Source organism: Aspergillus flavus, chromosome 3 (assembly GCF_009017415.1).
Source record: "Aspergillus flavus chromosome 3, complete sequence".
Taxonomy (NCBI): domain Eukaryota; kingdom Fungi; phylum Ascomycota; class Eurotiomycetes; order Eurotiales; family Aspergillaceae; genus Aspergillus; species Aspergillus flavus.
Window position 1 is genome coordinate 891,231 of NC_092407.1, and position 19,557 is coordinate 910,787.

Sequence of the window (19,557 nt, forward strand, 5' to 3'; positions counted from 1 at the left end):
CGCCCAGTCAATAGTAGTGATGATCACTAATGGAACGAGTAATGCCATTTCCCGGATGTCCACCTTCCGCCGGTGAACTAATAGCAGGAAACAATGTCTCCAGGAGGATGATCCAATAGCAGGAAGATGACTGACTAGGCAAGGCTGGTACCGTTGGAAATGCCCGCAATATCCTCAGCGGAGCAGCAGGCATGAGTGGCAATCATGTATAAAATTGACCGGACATAAGCCTCCTTGCACCCGAGTCAGCGGCTTTTGCTCCTTGTCCGGCCTCTTCCAAGTAACTCGTAGCTGTAGTACCCACAATTGCTTCTAGCCTGGCGTCTGGGGCAAAGGAACAGCGAAGACGACTAGAGGGTCTCTACTCCCCGCATTTGTCATACCAAGCACCTTGGTCAATGGCTTATTTGTTCAGCGCTAAATGGACCCTGAAACTTGTTGAATGATATAGAACGGCCCCCAACCCTGGCAGACCTAAAAGGCAGGAGTAGGGACCCCTGTGGAGCCGTACTAGCTGATGGATGAGATGCCATTGGCCTGGCATCCTTTTTAGATGGTTCAGTAATCGATAATGATGCAACATTTACATATTAGGCGGGCACTGGAGACAAAGTGGGTCGGAGCGAGCTGAATAATCTTGAAGAATATTCTTCATATGTCTGCATGGTCATTGCCCTGCAAATTGAACTCGCAAATTTGCGAGTCTTTGATAAAGAAAGGCCAAAGGAGAGATAGACAGCCGGGCTATCAAGGTGTGTTAGTGCAGATCAAACTATAGAAGGAGTAAACAAGCTCAGGGGGAAAGCATCTCAGCCGAGGTCCCTGAAGATCATCTGAAATGCCATGTTGAGCAATCACTTTCCCAATGTAGCTGAGACTAGAGAGCATAACAGGCACTAAACACAATCCTGAGGCTCGTAATCCCCGCAGTAATGTAGCCTCAAAAAACAGGGAAACGGGAGCCGAGCCGGGCCGGATCCAGACCTTTCTCTTGACCCCACACAAGGCAAATCCCGAATCATACGAGTGGCTTCTCTGGTGCTAGATTGTCCAAATACTCTTCACGGAGAAGAGAAAGTTTCTCTCCGCTTCTGCAGCTATCGCCCGATACCATTCTTCTGCTTTGTAAGGCTGAGAGCCCACAGCCCATTTCCTCTGTAAGGCCCCGAGACACCTTTCTCGGGTTTTGGATACTCTCTATAACACGGTGTGATATGCGAATGGGCTTGCATATACGAGGATGTGGCAGGTTCTTCTATACTGATTAGTTATCATTCCGAGACTTCATCGTAGTCCTATTCCCCCTTTAGGAAATTGGTGTTCAGCTCTACTTGCTAGATAAGAGCTGCTAAGATATGAGATAAAGTAAAGAAGTGAATGAACAAAGTAAACGGAAGGGAAAAAAAAGAATGGGCCCGAACCGCGGTTCGAACGCGGGGCCTCTCGCAGATTGGTACTATTGTAGCCCACTGGAAGAATTATTAGTATTTAAGATGTTGATGGCACGGTCGATGAGGGTAGCTTACAAGCGAGAATCATACCACTAGACCATCCGGGCTTATGTCATTATTTCCCTTATTGCGTCTCTCAACCTCAGCCCGGGTCGTCATGAATAAAGCACTCGTAGCTACTAGCTACAATATGAACTAAGATCCCCGGCATACATTTATTGGAGTCACCCTGGATCTATCGTAAAATATGACCAAGATTATCAAAAGAAATAGGTGGCAAAAACAAGAATCATACTACTATTGGGCTGGTATCCCAGGGAGAGGTATCAAGGCACAATTCAGGAGCCCATTCAACAAAAAGGCGAAGTTTCCAGTCCCCAAACATACATTATTGTAAAAGAAGACAGCGTTTTCTAGAGACAGACACCCTGAAGCAGATAATCGGGGATATCAAGCACCAATCAAGAACAAAAGAGACAGCGAACAGGTCAAGAAGACATATCTTTAGGATTACGTATTGCTTTAACAACGGTAACCAGAAAGAAAACAGAAAGGAAAATAAAACGTGAAGGCAAATCTAGCTTTCTGAGGCTGCGTCAGAAGGAAATATGCGGGACATTGCTCCAAACATGGCTGCGTGGATCGATATGATGGGTCAAGACGTTTTAGTACGCATTACGGCGTCAGAGGTAGGAAGACGCGAGTTTTATGGTTAGCGTGTGGAACCGCCGTTGTGGAGAGTAAATAATGTATAAGATATATGTCATGTGCCGCAAAAGCAAAAAAGATTATATACATGTTCAGATTAGAAACCGAACGGATTCGTGGGCGCTGTACAACATGATTAGTAACCACTAAAGACATATATTGCTGGTGGAACTTACTGGCTTGCGCAAGATTAGCCCGAAGACCCGTCGGCTGGGGAGCGAGCTTCTTGGGAGCGTCATGTTTGACACCAAATCTGATTGGGGGTGCGGGTCCAGTCTTCTGTGGGGTCAGCGGTGCAGCTGTTGGCTGCTGAGGAATTGGTGGGATTGGCGGTGGTGACGTAGTGTAATGCATGCTACCGACACCATTCATACCGGTGGGTTGAGGCTGCAGGGGTGGGGGAAGAACGGAGTTAATGCCGGTTTGCATTGATTGTTGCGGCTGTGCTTGGAAACCGAAGCCAGTGGGTTGAGGTGCAAGTCCCTGGAAGCCAGTTTGCTGTTGCTGAATTCCAAATTGAGACTGCGGTTGAAATCCAGTTGGTTGTGGCATCAGGCCATTTTGGAACTGGTTTTGAGGCATGAACGCGGTTGGCTGTGGTTGGAGCGGTTGCTGGAATCGCTGCTGGTTTAGTTCGGCCAGACTCTGACCTGGAGCAGCAAGTGGCGGCCCCGCTTGAGGTAACCCTGTCAGCTGAGGCTGCAGTGGAGGGAGACCAAAGGAGCTTTGCTGTTGAGGGAAGTTCTGGGGTGCAGAAAGTGGTCGCTGAGGTGGAGGGGGAAGCAGCGAATTTTGACCCAGAGTCTGAGGAGGCTGCGGGCGTGGTCTGGAAGCTTGTTGGAACCCAGTGGCCTGGGGACTGAATCCCTGCGCAGGGTTCTGGAGCGATTGCTGTCCTGGCTGACCCAATTGAGAGAAGAAGCCGGGGGTAGCACCCGTTTGTTGTGGCTGTTGGGGGGCAGGTGCAGGTACAGCAGTCGGCTGAGGCTGAATAACTGGGGGTGCCTGGGATGCTGGCGGAGGTTGTGAAGCGGGAGTCGGCTGGGAAGGGGTTGGCTGTAGGGGAGGATGAAGTACAGACAAGTCTGCCATCGCGCCGGTAAGCTGCTGTTGTGGTGGCTGCGTTGTCGCAGGCGAGGCTGCAGCAGGGGGTGAAGTCGGCGTTGCCGCCGCAGGAGCAGGAGCAGGAGCAGGAGCTGGCGCGGGAGCAGCCTGCTTCGGCTGCTTGACCTCCCATGCATCGTCATCAAAACCACGTTGGACGGGCTTTTCCGAAGGCGCAGACGTTGGAGAGGCTTCCTTTGGCTCCGCGTTGTTGGTGTCGTCCTTTTGCTCGAAAGCCTTGGGGTCAACCACATCTCCAGTCTGGACGGCCGGCGCTGGTCTACCCTTGCGAGTATTGTTGCGCAGGACGCCTCCCGGACCCGCGAACAAACCACCACCGTCCTCACCATTACTGATAACTTCCTCTCCACCGAAGCTTACATTGCGCAGCTTAGACTTGGCTCCTGTACGACCGAACATGGTATCCAGGTGGCGCATCACTCGCAAGATATCGCCTTCCTTCAAGCCAAGGGTGCGAAGTACTTCCGGTGTAATATCCGGAAGAATGCTCTCGTCCATCGAATCCTTGGTGAAATTCTGAGCATACCTCTCACATTGGTGTGGACCGACTCCTGCTTTCAGGAAGAAATCGAACCAATCATAATCGGACTGCTGGAACGAAGCTCCAGCAAGCTCAGGACGTTTGTTGTCGGCCGAAGGCCGAGGCTTTTCAGGTTCTCGCTGGGTTGAACGACGTTTGATGTCGGAGAGCGGCTTATCCTCGTCGAGTGACACTCCAGTCATCTTCTCAACGTATTCTAGATCCTGAAGAGACATTTTTGGAATGGGGACTGCAATCTTGACCCCATTCATCTTGTGGAGATGGATTTTACCGTCTTGCAGGCCGATGAATTGAGCCTCCACAGTGAAAGTTTTGGTGCGATCGGTCCATTGTCTCGTCTTGGTTGGATCTGGCTCTAGGGGTCCATTAGTATAACTATTCTGACAGCGAAGGGGGAAACGGGGACGTACTTGACTTTTGGCTGCTTCGGCTGTCACGCTTGTGATGCTATAATGTTAAACATAACTGTTAGCGTTTCTAATAGAACCATGACATATCGGCGAAATAGCCAACGGACAGCGCCTACCTCTGCACGTGGTGAATCGACTGAATCAGTTCGCGACTTGCGCAAAGCCTCTTTGGCCAACCTTGACTCTTCGAGACGATTTCGCTCCACTGCCGACAAGCCCGAATCAACGCCTGATGGCTGACTGTTAGAGGCATAGCCGGTGATCTCGACATAGCTACTTGGAACTACGCCCTCCTTTCCATTCTTCACACGCCGGACCATCCACCATTCCTCAGACTTGGTGTCATCAATAACAATGACTTCATCGCCAACATTTACGCCCACTTCGTCGTCTTGCTGTGCCACAAAATCATAGAGAATTTGACCCTTCTTCTGTCCTCCCCCACCCGAGCCAGCTGCGATGACTTCCCTTAGGCCCTCTGCGCGATAGGCTCCAGAGATTTCACCAAGTGCAGCGACAATCTCGCGTGCAGTGTCTTTTGCGCCGGCATGGAAGTCAATGCTCTTACTGGGACGAACCAGGTCAACAAAAACGTGCTTCCCTTCAATGGAGTAATGAGACAGTTTGTCAGCTGTCCATTCCTGCTCTTCTCCATCATCTTCCGGCGAGATGAAGATCGTCCCAGTGGCAATGTTGATACCTAGGGTCGTGGGCATTTTCTTCCTTTTGCCCATCACCTCAACCATTTCATTGACATTGTAGATGTGATAGCCAGAAGGAGAACGGGGTGCAGGGCCGACTCTGTTGTACGGCGGTGACTCTTTCACGTGTCCTTTGACATCCTGCTCCTGCGCCATGGTGATCTGAGGAGGACGTGGTGGTAGACCCGGGGACCGGGGAGATTCTACACGGGGAGATATCTGCTGGGATGGGGGACGTTGTGGTAGAGCTGGCGGCGGCGGCGAAGGCTCCCGCTGATAGCTTGGTTCGGGTTCATACAACGGCTGAGGCTGCGGGGGTGGTGGCACTGCCCTGGTGGCTTCGGGCTCTGCATGCTGTTTGTGGATGATATCAGCAATCGCCGCGGCGGCTGGGTTCTGAACGGTGTCGATGGGCGAGCTTGAGACGGGGTTACTGGGCTCTTCCGTGGGTGCCGCCGCTGGGCGCTGCGGGAGGGTCGGAGGTGCGGCTTCGGCGGGAGGAGAAGGGACAGACGACGTTACAGGAGTTTGGGCAGCCTGTTCGACAATCTCGATATAGTTCGCAGGGGCGAAGCCGAAATCTCCGCTGACCCCGACCAAGGTCCAGTCCGGGTCCGATGTGTCGTACACCACCAGCTCTGCATCTTCCGAGAAGGACACTTCTTCATCTGTTTGACGTGTGTAATCAAAGAGCGCTTTGGCTGAGTGAATTGGTTGGGCCTATGTATTCAATTCGGTTCCACAGTCAGTAAATGCCCGATTCAACGATGATCCACTCTCTACCCCTGAAGGTGGGAACAACCACCAACTCCGAACAGAGGACGGGAGGCCCGGAGGACAACCAGGATGCCTTCTATAATTCCAAACTGAAGAACAAAGCGCTTTAAGATGCACCCTTACCTCCTCTATGTAGTTATTAGGCACAAGACCCTCAGGCTCGTCCTCATCATCGTGCTCCGCCTTCTTCTTGGCCTTCCACCAGTCGTCTTCATTGCTGCTCTCGAGGAGGTATAATAGGTCACCCTCGCGAAGCTCTAATTCACCTTGCGCCTGTGGGTGGTAGTCGTAAAGGGCCGTGTACACACCGAGGAAACCCATTGTGGGCGCCGTCAGCTGGCAAACCGGGATCGGGTTCCGGCTATAGTATTAGGAGGAGTGTATTGTTGCAGTTGCTGCTCCCAAGAGCAGTGGTCCTAGATGGTCGTGTAACCAAATGGTTATCCCGCTTGGGCGCTGAGGGAGATTGCGGACAGTAGACTCCAAGGTCGGGCGACGGTCGATGGGTCGGGGGGGTTAGTTAGTTCGTGGTGGTGGGCTTGGCAATTACGCAGTGGCAGTACTTCAGGTACCGATGTCGAGCCAGAGGCCGTAGCACCGCAACGGTCGGATAGGAGGGGAAGGGTGAGGAGAGGGCGAAACGGAGAAAACTCCCGTGTGAGCCGTTGACCTGGCGGGGTTGGATGAGGGAAACGAGGGAAATGTGGGAGAAAGGGTCAAAGTCGGGAGAGTTTCAGGGAGAGACAGACATAAGAGGGAATGGAGGAAGTTGGCCGATCCGTTCGGGTGGTTTGGTTTGCTCCAGTGGAGGCTGTGAGGGGGTGGAGCCTTAGGCATCATAGGGCGCTCGGTCACGTTGTGCACTGCCTTATCAGCCTGTTCTTCTCTTATCCGAGCTTCCTTGCTTGTATACCCCGTACTTATGCAGCCAAACTATAGATAATGGTATCCTTACAATCTGATCGATATTGAACGGTACCTCAACTGCCTTGAAATGACTGAAGAAGAAAGACATACGGTGCACTGAAGATATAGGCCTGAATGACCCTCAAATATCACCACTAACTAATCACCATTGTCTATCTACTATATACCATACAAAACCCTAAAGCACGATATAGACCCCAGTGATCCCAAAATGAGAAATTCGTGCTACAAGTCCTAGACTTCCCTCAAATAAACTCATACAACAATCCCCTAAGAGCGAAACGACAGCTAACGTACCAAAAGCTACCCCCTCATGAACAAGGTAGATAGGGTCACACTCACGTCTTCCCTCTCTCCCATCCATGGCTCAACATCACCATCCCAATCTACACACAGCAGTAGGCAGTAATAATCACCATCATCATAGTGACAAACACATAACCCCACCACCGAGCAACATTCCTAATGACATTCCACATCCCTTGCATGCTATACCACCCACACTATTATAAATCACCCCAGACTCAACTACCAAAAACCTATATCACTACCAACAGTCACAAAAGAGAATGATACAAGCCAACACAATGTCCCTAAAATCCCTCCGCCGCCGTCTATCAAGACACTCCAAGCTTAAATCAACCAGTACAATCATCACAGTTTCTTCTCCAGAAATCTCAGAAACCGAAACGCAGGCTGTCAAGCCCATAAGCCGACGCAAAAGCGTAAAAGAGATTAGGAAGGCTGTGATCGATTTCCTGGCAGAGATTGGCGGTGCGGTTAGGGCTGTTCCTATTGATGAGGACTATGGACGGTGTGAGTGTGGACGTTGTTTTGGGCGGTGTTTTGGGCGGACACCGCTGGGAAGATATGGGTCGTATGTTATGCTTCTGTTTCTACTTTTGCTTGCTTGCTTAGTTGAGTACTGATGATATATCAGGGTCTTGATTGGCCGTGATTTGGATGATACTCTGTGTCTTTTGAGGTCGAAGCCGGTATGTTGATGCCCAGGGTACAAGGGCTGTTGGGTTGAGTGAAATTCGTTTACTATGTGCTTATGCTTTGAGTATGGGTATGGTTCACGAATCGCTTTATGTATTAACAGGCTGTGGCACTGTATGATACGGTTTCGCTTTGTATATTTGTTAAGGTCTCTGGGTACTAAGATTGCAGGTACTTGGCTAGGAATACCAATGATAACCAAAAATAGACACAAATCTACAGATCATGAAGTACAAAAATGACATAATCTAAGGGTAGTTACAGTTCATCTTTGAAGATTTCCTCGCTACCTTCTTCCACGTTTTCTGTTGGCGGTTCCTCCTTTGGCTCGCCCTTTGGCTTAGCCTCCGGGACCTTCTTCTCGGTGGGAGCCTTCTCCTGCGGCTCTTTCAGTGTGTTATGTTCTTTCGACTCTGTCTCGGTCTTGGCTTGCTTTTCTTCCTCCTCTTCATCTTCATCGGTGTCCACGATGCCTCTCAATCCACGCTCGCCATTGGCCGTGACGTGTTCCAACGTCCAATCCTTACCCTGCGCAAGCTCCTCGAGTCGGGTCTTCAAGGTTTCGATCTTCTCTGGGTCAAGCCCAAGTTTTTCTAGATCGACTTTGGACAACTGCAATACCTCGCCATTCTCGCGTTTAGCCACCACTTCCACCTTCTCTTCTCCGGCGGAAGCTACACGTCCTTTCTCGATCTCCTTGCCTTCAGTGCCCACCAACTTCTTGGCGCCGACCTCAATGTCGCCGACGATAGGAAATTCCGACGTAGTGGTAGACGACTCGACGAGTCTCTGAGCCAGGTGATACTGCCGCATCGCCTCCCAATCGGGAACCTGATCAGGCAAGAGAACCTCGCGACACTCAATCGAATGAACCTCTTCCTGCTGTGGGGGCAGGAACGCGACATCGTTACACAATCGCGGGGTATAAATGACCATCAAATAGGAGCAAGTCGTAAGCTCCTTGATCCAACCAATGCGATCCGTCGATTGCGGATGGCAGTGGAACTGAACCTCGATCTTCCGGTTCTTCCCCGTCAAATCGCATTTAGTCCCGCCCTCCAAGCGCTGCACCAGATACCTTGATCCCCCATTCGTCTGGAGCTCAGCCACATCCGTTGTTGTTGCTGCTGTCGTCGTCTCTGCGGTCTTTTTGCGCTCAGCTTCACCATCCTCCTCATCATCGCTTGCCCGGGGAAACCGGCCCAGGATAAATGAATGCGTTGCCGGATCCTCCATGGGAGGATAGCTAGGGATCCCACTGCCGGAAGGCAATGCATGGAACTGTTTGATCTGCTTCTTGTAGCAGAACGAGTACGACCACCAGCCCGACACATAGTACATGCATTTCCCTTCCATCTCGCTCAGAAGTTCCAAGCCGCGGTCCGTCGCCCGGGCCAGCTCCTGCTCCTCGTCCGTCTCGCTAGCTTCCTTGGTCTCATTCGTCGGACTCCTTTCGTCGGTCTCAACTTGCGGGATTTGACAGAGGAATCGTTGGCCTTGGAGGGTTAGCTCTTCGTATGTGAGCTGCGGAACCCCTTCCTGTTGCGAGCTGGTGTCTGGAGACTCATCTGTGCGAGGCTTTAAAGGGATCTGCGACTTTTGTAGAGAGTTTCCCTGTTGGTCATCGTAGACTGGAGGGCTACTTTGCGTCTTTAGTAACTCTTTCGCGTGAGAGTCAAGAACATATTCGTCCGGGAAAAGGACTTGAAACTAAGTTGAACTTTCACGTTAGCAAATATGCGGGCTTCATCACAAGGACTGAAAGAGGGGTGAGATGTACTTGAGGAAACGCGAGCAGATCATCGTGGATATTGAAGGCCTTCTTGTTCGCGAGGGCAGTAGAAGTTGCGCATGCTAAAGTTAGCAAGGACGCTACGATTCGGTTGCGCCGACCCATGGCGGCGAGTTATAATGACAAGTGTCGATATGGTTGGGCCCTGCTTTGCTGGGGTTACAGGCTTGCGACGATCTGGCCTGATGAGAGCTTCCCTAGTGGGACTCTGAAACCCACGTCGCTTAATCAAAAGAAATCCTATTAATTAGAATATGAACAAGAGAAGAAAAGATAGTTCAATTGGTCATCATGGTACTATATGGGAGGATATGAATTCTGGAGGGAAAGCCCTCGCTGCAGTTGGAAGCAGAGCAACATGACAGCTGTGAAGAACATCTGATTGAACGGTTGCGTTGGGGTCCCGGCTTATCACCACGTGCCAGTTGCACTAGAGCCAGAAGGGAATGACCAACCAGATCAATGGATGCTGTGCAGTGATGAACATTAAATGAATGAAGATCATTGGGTGATTTCGCTATAAAATTCGATGTTTGTTTGTTTGCCTGGTGGTTGGCTTCTGTATTAAAGTAGTACTAGTAGTACCTGCGTCCCTCTAACTGTATGTACGGAAAGTGTATGTACATAAACCCAATTAATACGAATGTTTTAAAAACATCTAGAACATAGAGTGAGTTACTGAGAAAGGCCAATATACAGGAGTCATTGACATTGCAGTGGCCAAAGGAAGAACTCAACCATGACTGAGCATTACCTAAAACCATGGTAGATGTATACATCATGAGGAAAAAGACACCTGAGGAATGAACCATTTTGCTGATTGAACTCTGAGTCAGTCACCAATGAACGGCCGGGAACAAGCCCACAGTCCACAGCCCCACTGAATCAGCGATTGGAAATCCATGGGAGGTACCCGAAAGCGGACTAGCGCCTGCTGACCTTGATCTTTGTAAGCTCCATCTCATTGCCGATCTACAGAATTTATGGCCAGATGCTAATATGCAGGTGCTTATTAGTCGATTATAAGAATTGACTAAATGACCATGTCCCAATGGCTCCAGGAATTTCTACTACCTTCTCGTTAATCGTCACATCTGTATAAATATCCCCCTCCAGCGCCGATGAAACTCCTTCTGTCGTTTTCAATCGCAATCACAGCTATCTTCCTATCGCTATATTCTAGCCACTTCAAAGCGCTAGTTTCCTACATACAACAAGAAGTGTCCACTCGCCTCAACAGCACTACAAACACAGCCAACACAATTACCCCAAACCAAATCAACGCAGACTCCTTCCCAGTGACAATAACCCCACCAACGAACAAAATGGCCGTTCCCCGCGCAATCCGCCAAGTCTTTCTGGCTATCGAACAAGCCGAGGGTGCCGGTGCCCGCGTTCGCCGCTCAATTGGAACCGCCAAGCTGCGCAACTTCAGCCCCTTCCTCATGCTCGACCACTTCACCATCGGCAAGGGCGCCGGTTTCCCGGACCACCCTCACCGCGGCCAAGAGACCATCACCTACCTCCTGTCCGGTGGCGTTGACCACGAAGATTTCGCCGGCAACAAGGGCACCATTGGACCCGGCGACCTGCAATTTATGACCGCGGGTCGTGGAATCATGCACGCGGAAATGCCCCACGAGAACCCCGACGGCAGCCCCAACGTTGGCATGCAGCTGTGGGTCGATCTGCCCAAGAATCTCAAGATGTGCGAGCCGCGGTACCGCGATCTGCGCGCGTCGGAGATCCCTGTCGCCAAGGTGGATGACGACCGGGTCACGGTGAAGGTCATCTCGGGCCAGTCGCATGGAGTTGATTCGGTGCGCGACTTGGCCTATACGCCCGTGTGGCTTCTGGACGTTGCGATCCGGCCGGGTGGGCGCATTTCGCAGGCCCTGCCGAAGGGGTGGAATGCGTTTGCCTATACCCTTTCCGGAACGACGGTCTTTGGGTCGAATGATTCCACAAAGTTAGTGAAGGAGTTTCACAATGTGGTCTTTGACCAGGGCGGCGATTATGTGGAGGCTTCCGTGCCGGACAACGCCGAATCGGAGTCCAGATTCATCCTGGTGGCAGGTCAGCCTTTGGACCAGAAGGTTGTGCAGTATGGTCCGTTTGTGTTGACCAGCCAGGAGGAGGTTTACCAAGCGATGGTTGATTATCAGACTGCGTCGAACGGATTCGAGAGAGTCCGTGGGTGGGAGAGTGAAATCGGCAAGAGAATGGCGTTTTAGATACAGGTTGCATATGCGTTCTTGATGTGGTTTTTTTGTCTTGTTTGATGATACTCAATGTGGCGTTTCTTTCCTGTTGCCTTTTGTAAACTTTGAAAATGTCGCGCATGGATATGGTGTTTCTGAGCTCCAATTTCAATAAAGCATTTTCATGGCCTCCTTTGCACTCAGTAGGCTATGTATGTAGTAGAATCATGCAGAGATCTTGTTTTCTAATCATAACGTTTTACTACATTGATATCACAGGCGCAAAAACCAAAAGGAGTAGGGTAAACAATTCTAGGAGATGCGAGATTAAAAAATGAAAAGGAATGGTTCCGGCCCCAGTGGAGAAAGAAAATACAGACTCAAATGAGCCCCAAAAGAGCACCGTTTCATAACGTAACCGCGTAGGGCTTCCGGCCACTCGCTTTCGTGGCCCTCCCGAAGCTTACTCCGATCATCGTGATGTACACGCACTCATTCACTTATCTTACATGCCATAGTTATACCATCAGCGCACCCAGATGGTTACCTAGTTTCGGGGCGCCTATATGCTGCCAGAAGCTACTGGCACACCCCGGCTTAAACGCCTTATTTGGCGAAGTGCAGGTCATAACCCAACCACCGACGTGCGTTTACACCGGCAACGTCCAAGCCCGGAGTACCGTAAGTCAAAGGAGCATAGAACCAGAATCCCCAAACGGTGACGGCCAGAATAGAAAGGGTGGCGATCCAGCACGCAACGAGGGACTTGCGGCTCATGCGTTCCTTGGCCGTAACAAAATGACGGGGACGAATAGACTTAGACTTGCCCGATGGGTCAACCTCGCTATCGGTAACAGCTTGGACCGGCTGGAGGTTGAAAATGAACTCAATCAGGGCGCCTGTCACAAGACAGGAGGCAAGGTGAGCAGGAAGGTAGTGATGCAAGAAACGCTGACGGCCCATCAACCAGAAGGGGAAGTAGTGGGCTCCCCAGCAGAGGAACAAGAAGCCGGTGCTGTTGTATAGGCGGGAACGGGCACCGGGTCCCCAAACTATAGTGCATTAAGTCAGTTTCTACCGATCGCCGTTTGCTATCCTGCAGGTTCACTTACTTTCTTCAACGGCGTCAACTCCACGGCGGAGAGACAGCTGGTCGGCACCAATCACACCAGCGAAAACAGCCAGCAGACTGCTGGCAATCCACCACCCGATCGGGTTACCCAAGAAATAAATTTGTTCACGGGTATCATTCTTGGTCCAGAAGCTAACACCCCGCAAAAGGAAGGGCCACTGGAAAGGCTCACTCGCGTAGGGGTGGCTGCTGGTTAAGGCATTGTTGTGGAAGAACATGGCGCGCTGAAGTTCCAGATACTTCCGAAGGAAGGGCAGCTGTTTCACTTTGCGTTCTTCCTTCTGCTTGCGAGGGCTGTCTTCCTCCAGCGACTCGATTGATTCGGCGTACCACAGATTGCTGGTCTGAAGGACGTTCTTGTTACCATTAATTTCGGCTTGCTTGAAGCCCCACTCGGGTAAAGGAGTTGTGTGTGTCCACATGGCCACTCGGGTGGGATAATGGATCAGTTTAAAGTGACTCGACAGAGTTCTGAACTCCTGACCGGCCTTGCCGTTCTCAATCTTGATTTCGAACAAGGTTTCGTTATGTCTCTCACCACTGGCCACATCCTTGGTCACAGTCGTGAATTCCTGGTTGGTCGGATAAAAGGGGGAAGCAACGTCATGGGTCAGCAGGATCGAGTCGGTACCCAAGTGAAGCAGCTGGACGAGATCGCCGTTCTTCACGCTGTGGCCCTGGCCCTCATTGTCTTCCAGGGGCACAGTGGGAAGAATCTGCCATTGGTTGTTCGTATCATTGAATGGGTATCCCGTCACCTGCTGGCCCTGGCTGGAAATACGTCCATCGTCATAGCGAAGCGGGTACCGTTCCCAATGACTGTGCAAGAAGACCTTGGTGTCCTTATGCCGAATGGTGATTGCATCATAGTACTGGATTCCGATAGACTCAGCAGCCAGGGCGTTGTCGCTGAGGGTTTCCTGGAATTCGGGGGTCATAAAGTCGTCACCGGGACCAGAGCGAGTCAAAATGGCGAAATGGACCTGGAACCAGAACAGATAGAAGAAGAAAGGCACCACGATGAGGGCGAAGCCACGAGCTGCGAAGTGCTTGGTCCACTCCATCATGCTCAGAGCGCCGGCAGGACGGCGGATATCCAGCAAATTCCACAAGTCAACCATGACCGCAGCACCGATGGTCACGAAGGTGAAAACACCCACGTACTTCGTAGAGATGACGCAGCTGAGAGACACACCGGTCAGCAGCAGCCACTTCCACCACTTCCGGCCGAAAGGTTCATGGCGAAGCTTGTAGAAGCGAACGTAGCACAGAATGCTCAGAGCCATTGTGATGACCAAGGTGGCATCCAGAAGGATCAACCTGTCCTCACCAATGTGCGCATTGTCAAACAACACAAGACCAGCGGCCAGAACGCAGGCTGGCAAAGAGTATCCCGATTCCCACATGATCAAGAAAACTACGGGGACTGTTAGTGCGCCGAGGGTTGCGGGTAAGGCGCGAAAAGCGACATAGGGGACTTTGTTATCGATGTACGAGTCGCCAATGTTCTCGAACAAGAAATGGCCATCATAGCCGATGAGCCAGCCCACTGCCGCGAAGAGAAGCTTGCCAAATGGAGGGTGAACATCGAAGAAGTACGTGCGTTGCAGGTAGTAGGAGGCGAACTGAAGCACATGATCGCGTTAGCAACGTCCGGTCACTCTTCGGGTACATATATGACCTACCTTTCCGAAGTGCACCTCGTCGAAGACAACTTCATCGGGGTATGAGATCCTATAGAACCGGGTGATGAATGCCAGCACAGTCAGAACCGTTATGGCCAGCCTATAATCCCATTCTGACTGAGGCTTGGGGGTTGCACCCTGGTTGGTGGGATACGGCGAGGAGACCTCTGAGGGTCCAGGAGATGCCTCCTTCTTTCCGCCTCTCTTCCGGAGAGACGGTGAAGGGGATTGAGACATGCTCAGTGGCTGCAATCGAAGACGAGAATTGAATAGTAGAAAAAAGATCACCTAGCGAGCTGCGACGGGGAGCACGCAGTAATTGGTTAGCTAGAGCAAGGAGAATAGAAACTCAGGAATATTCTCCATGCGATGACATACAGAAAGCAATCAGGAAAAGGACATCATATAGAGAAAGAAAAGAAAAGGGAAAGAGAGAGAGACTTGTTGTCGTACGGAGAACGAAGAGGGGAGCTGCGCACTGATTGCGTGTCTTCATCCCCATACAAAACACGCCGGAACGGAACAAGGCGCTCACCCGAACTTTATTCCCTGACCCAGAATTTCCGTTTGCTTGTTCTTCTATATTTAACCTCGGGTTTCACTTGTGAATTTCTTGGTTTCATATTTTTTTAATGTAATAGAGAGCAATGTAAAAGTTAAAATCAAAACATATAGATTTAAATCTACAACACAGAAAGAAAAACCAACAAAAATAAAGATAAATATAAATGAGAATGAAAATAAAAGAGAAAGTAAAGGTGGGATATCCAATGCAACATAATAATCACACTCCAACGCTCAAACATCATCATGACCGAATGAAATATTATGTACAAATCGACCCTGCGAGTTTCCATAAACAAGAAAAGAAAAGTGCTTCGTAGACTCTCAAATAACTAATCGTCATCAGACACATTCAACAATTCCAGCTCCGTTCTCACGAGCGACTGAAACTCGGCGCGCGTAATCCCTGTGGCTCTAGCGAGCCGGAACAGACTCTTGATGTTAGAGCTGATATGCTGCTTGACGCCTACTTCGCATGCTGACTGGTTTTCCGCCTCTAACTCGAGCTTGGCAACAGCCTCCGAACTGTTAGAGGAGGCCGATGACGGTCGTGGATGGTTCAATGCCCTGTCGGTGTCTCCATGACCATTAAGTTGCAGTGGGTTCTCGGATGCTTCATTATCAGCATGAGGTTTAAGGAGGTTGGCCAGCAGATCTCCGCCCAGCGAAGATGGTCCGAGTTCCGGCTGTTCTTCCGACGGGTCATGGTTGTCCATCGCCGGCTGCACATCGGCATATCGCGAAAAGTAGGACGCCTCCGACATGTCCTGGTGCTGAAGCCCCGACCGTGCATTAGGAGCGGGCGTTTTCACCGATGGGGTCCTCCCAGGTGTAGCGTCATACTGAGCCCAGTAACCATCGTCGTCGTCGTCGTCTTCCTCGTCTTTAGCGGCTTCCTCCTCTTTCTCCGCTGCTCTTAAAGCATCCTCCATCAGCCGTTCCTTGGAGTGAGAGTTGGCTTCCCCTATCGATGCCGACCATACATCGCCATCTGCCCTACTGTCTTCGTGGGGCAGAAGTTCTGCGATTCGCCACCCGGGACCTCCACCATCCTTGTCATTAGGACACCAGAGATAGATGGCCTTTAAACGATAGTCCGAGAGAAGAACGCGGGATTGTAGCGTCTCCTCATCCACACGCTTATATTCCACAGGGACTTCATCGGGCAGTTCAATCTCCCCGGACACTGGGTGTGGTTCAAAGCTGGTCTCGTCCACTATCGTCTGAAGACGCTCAGCCTTCCCAGAATCCCAACAAAGCAGTCGCAGCCATGATTCGCTCGGAGAGGCGGCAAGGGAACTCAGAACCTGAACTCGCTGGCGTAGCACAGGCGATAGGAGAGGCAGAAGTGCAGGCGGGGGCAATGGCGATACAAAAGCAGTAGGGAGGCAAGCCAGCAGAGGAGGGAGTAGGGTGCGAGGATCCGGAGGGGAGATGAGTTCGACCATTGCGATTGACGATATATTTCAAGGTAGAATGGTCGATTTAGAATTTGGTCGTAGGGAAGAGGGGAGCTCAGACGTGTAACGGGCGTCCGGAGTAAATTGGTTCTTTAATTTCTGTATTTACTGCGGAAATTTCTCGTTGGCGGTGAACAAACACTGTACGTACATAAAGATGAGAAGAAAGGAAGATAAAAGAGAGAGAGGGGAATTCTAATAAAGAAAAAGAAAGGCACGCACAGCGATCGCCTTAAGCCAGCTACGTACTATTTAGGAGGTAACTATGCCACCACCACCAGTCGGGGGAAAGGGAGAAGTTTCGCATGGTCTCGAATTGCTTGGTCTCCCTTCGCCCGAAGACAATGCAAAAGAGAGTGGGGTCACATTTGCGGGGTTGGGAGCCACTGTAGTACGTGGTGACTTAAATTGATTCTGGGAACGTGGACTGCTCAGATCAGCGTGAGATTATATGAGCTGTGATTTTTTGAACTGCTTTTACCATACGGTCTGGAGGTCATGGGACTCGGATCGGCGGACGTGGTAGTTCGGACTAATGAGTATTCAGTCTGAACTTGCAATATATATCTACATAGATGTACCTCTCTTCAAACTACAATGGATGAATATTTAGGGGAGACTTTAGTGATAGAACCATAAAAATAATGAACTAGGAGGTTTAGAAAATAATAAGATAAATTATTAAACATATCCTTTCCTTTATTTTAATTAAATTTGAATAATACTTAATTTGCATTTGTTATTGATCGACTTGATGCTTATCTCGGACGGGCTGACCATGTGATCTCCCCGACTAAAGCTGTTTGCGGGCAACCAAATTCCAATGAACTTTCCACAAGCATTCACAAGGCTCACAAGTATCTCATGAGCGACGATGGTTTCAAGAAGAATGCAAGGGATTGTTATTCCTCGCCCAAAGATTGCCAACGCGACTGAAAGGACAACTCTGGCCAGAAGTACTACCCTAGAAGCCACTGGAATTTTTCCGGTCAGCTGAGGGCACAATTGGGACTGAAGTGGCCATTCGATTAAAAGTGACCTCGGCACCATGCTAGGTACATTAACACTCAATATTCCTGTGGCTGAAATGGCGCTATTGGGTGCTTGCGGTCGGGATTGCATTAGTCTGCAGATAACTGCACGAAACATTACCGATAAGCTGCCACCCTGCCGAAATTTGACTCATGTTTGAATTTCTTCTTTACCTTTTCTCGGCTTTCAATGACCATGGGACAATAAGGTCAAATGCGGGAGACATTGAAGGGAAAGCGATGTTAAATATAAAAAGACGAAAAAGCCATCATTATGATCAAAGAAAAAGCTCCCGAGGTAGGCATGGCCCCCTCGCCATTGATGCCGGATGTTCTAGAGTCGAGTGGCCGTGAACTCGTGGAGGCCGCTCTTCCGGAGGAATTGAAAGAACTGGAGAGGAGACTTCGCTGGAAAGTGGACTTGCGCCTCTGTACAATTGCTGGCATTCTGTGTAGTCTCAATCTGCTCGACTCCGGTATCCTCTCATCGGCCTCGGTAACTACTATGCTTAGTGATCTTGACCTTGAAGGTACTCGATATTCGGTATCGATATTCATCTTTACCATAGCCTCCGTCGTCTTTCAACTTCCCTGCACGGTTGCAGTGCGCTGGGTCGGTCCACGGATATGGTTTGCGTCTATCACATCCTGTTTCGGCCTGCTTACTTTGTGCACGGCGTTTGTTCAAACGTGGAAACAACTTATTGCGCTTCGTGTGCTTCTAGGGATGGCTATGTCCGGTATATACCCGGGTTTAACTTACCTCATCAGCACCTGGTACACCCGACGGGAACAACAGCTCCGATTCGCATTTCTCCAATCGGGAGAGGTCACCGTGATGGCAACAGGCACGATCGTCAATTACGGCCTAAATCACTTGGACGGGCGGGCAGGATTAAGCGGCTGGCGCTGGATGTTCCTTGTCCAGGGACTCATCACCTGTGTCATTGGTATCATCACATATTGGTGGATGGTCGATTTCCCTGAAACAGCACACCGAAGCTTCTACTTCCTATCAGAGGCGGAGGCACAGTTAGCCGTACAGCGGATTCAGGCCGATCGTGATGATGTGGTGCCTGAGCCTTTTTCATGGAGCAAAGTCGCTGTGAACTTTTTGGACCCTAAGCTATACGGGTTTGCATGCTTGTTTTTCATTCTCAACTTGGTTTCTACCGCATTGTCCTATTTCCTCCCCATCATTCTTCAATCGGGAATGGGGTTTTCTAGCAACGCAGCTATCATCCTCTCGACGCCAGTAGGTCTCATCTTTCTGTGTATGTCGCAAAATGTATTCTAACCCTCACAGCCATATTATTGGTCGGTAGTACCGGTCCTTTTCACTTCTCTTGTTGGAGACACGTACCGGCTACGCGGGCCACTGATCACGTTCAACGCCCTTTGTCTCATAGCAGGCTTCTTGATGTTCGGACTCCCTTCATCCACTCAAGTTACTGTGCGGTATATCGGGACATTCTTGGCCACTGGGGCATACGTCTCCAACTGGGCGGCACTGAACGCGTTTATGGCCAATAATATAGTAGGACAGTGGAAGCGCGCCACCACTGCGGCTGCAGTATCTGCCTGTAACGGTCTTGGAGGAGTCGCAGGTAGTTATATTGTCCGTCAGCAGGAGGCACCACAGTACCAGACTGCTGTGTGGGTATCAGTGGGGTACGTGCTGATACGCCAATTGCTCCACGAGGCTTGAGCTGGGGCTAATTGAAGCAGGTCCCATCTTCTCATGATTATCATTGTGGGTATATTCACCCTCGCATTTTACATTTGCAACCGTCGGCAGAAGAGGGGGCAACTAGTTATTCAAAACCGAGTAAGTACTTCCCCTTTAAGAATCAGTAATGCATGTTTTGATAGCTAATATGCGCAGGCTCACTTTCGGTATACCTATTGATTTGACGTCTGTCCAACGGATATATATCTTTCGGGAGAATAAAAGTACCTATCATGAATACAGCTAATGTTCAAATGTAACATAGATTTCTCAACTAACTGTTCTGATTGTGGGTATTACTGTACCTCCCCACACATTATG

General features: G+C 50.3%; 6 protein-coding genes and 1 non-coding gene across 7 annotated transcripts; 2 read left to right on the top strand and 5 right to left on the bottom strand.

Moving 5' to 3' along the window:
• Positions 1-1,412: 1,412 nt before the first annotated feature.
• F9C07_t127 lies at positions 1,413-1,558 on the bottom strand. The gene has a single exon. It is a non-coding gene; the product is annotated as a tRNA-Tyr (tRNA).
• Positions 1,413-6,524, bottom strand: F9C07_2148665 (actin cytoskeleton-regulatory complex protein sla1). Its single transcript, XM_041291645.2, has 6 exons — positions 5,837-6,524; positions 4,352-5,656; positions 4,236-4,272; positions 2,336-4,180; positions 1,522-2,282; positions 1,413-1,490 (listed from the first exon to the last, which is right to left on the bottom strand). The coding sequence occupies exons 1-5, from the start codon at positions 6,032-6,034 to the stop codon at positions 2,257-2,259; spliced, it is 3,411 nt and encodes a 1,136-aa protein (XP_041144154.1). The 5' UTR covers positions 6,035-6,524; the 3' UTR covers positions 1,413-1,490; positions 1,522-2,256.
• F9C07_2148668 (glucosidase II beta subunit-like protein-domain-containing protein) lies at positions 6,525-9,798 on the bottom strand. Its single transcript, XM_041291646.2, has 3 exons — positions 9,423-9,798; positions 7,581-9,352; positions 6,525-7,517 (listed from the first exon to the last, which is right to left on the bottom strand). The coding sequence occupies exons 1-2, from the start codon at positions 9,537-9,539 to the stop codon at positions 7,901-7,903; spliced, it is 1,569 nt and encodes a 522-aa protein (XP_041144155.1). The 5' UTR covers positions 9,540-9,798; the 3' UTR covers positions 6,525-7,517; positions 7,581-7,900.
• F9C07_2281572 (pirin-like protein) lies at positions 9,799-11,890 on the top strand. Its single transcript, XM_041285694.2, has one exon. The coding sequence runs from the start codon at positions 10,556-10,558 to the stop codon at positions 11,666-11,668; it is 1,113 nt and encodes a 370-aa protein (XP_041144156.2). The 5' UTR covers positions 9,799-10,555; the 3' UTR covers positions 11,669-11,890.
• Positions 11,891-12,241: 351 nt separating this feature from the next.
• Positions 12,242-14,689, bottom strand: F9C07_4482 (mannosyltransferase PMTI; the record flags this gene model as incomplete). Its single annotated transcript, XM_041291647.1, has 3 exons — positions 12,242-12,687; positions 12,748-14,392; positions 14,453-14,689. The coding sequence occupies 3 exons, from the start codon at positions 14,687-14,689 to the stop codon at positions 12,242-12,244; spliced, it is 2,328 nt and encodes a 775-aa protein (XP_041144157.1).
• Positions 14,690-15,019: 330 nt separating this feature from the next.
• On the bottom strand, positions 15,020-17,122 carry F9C07_1377248 (uncharacterized protein). The gene has a single exon (XM_041285698.2). It carries the CDS (start codon positions 16,462-16,464, stop codon positions 15,349-15,351), a length of 1,116 nt encoding a protein of 371 aa, XP_041144158.1. The 5' UTR covers positions 16,465-17,122; the 3' UTR covers positions 15,020-15,348.
• A 12-nt stretch (positions 17,123-17,134) lies between these two features.
• On the top strand, positions 17,135-19,416 carry F9C07_2211073 (permease of the major facilitator superfamily; the record flags this gene model as incomplete). The annotated part of the gene is made up of 4 exons (XM_041291639.2): positions 17,135-18,762; positions 18,814-19,178; positions 19,236-19,335; positions 19,393-19,416. Exons 1-4 carry the CDS (start codon positions 17,782-17,784, stop codon positions 19,414-19,416), a joined length of 1,470 nt encoding a protein of 489 aa, XP_041144159.2. The 5' UTR covers positions 17,135-17,781.
• Between the last annotated feature and the right edge of the window lie 141 nt (positions 19,417-19,557).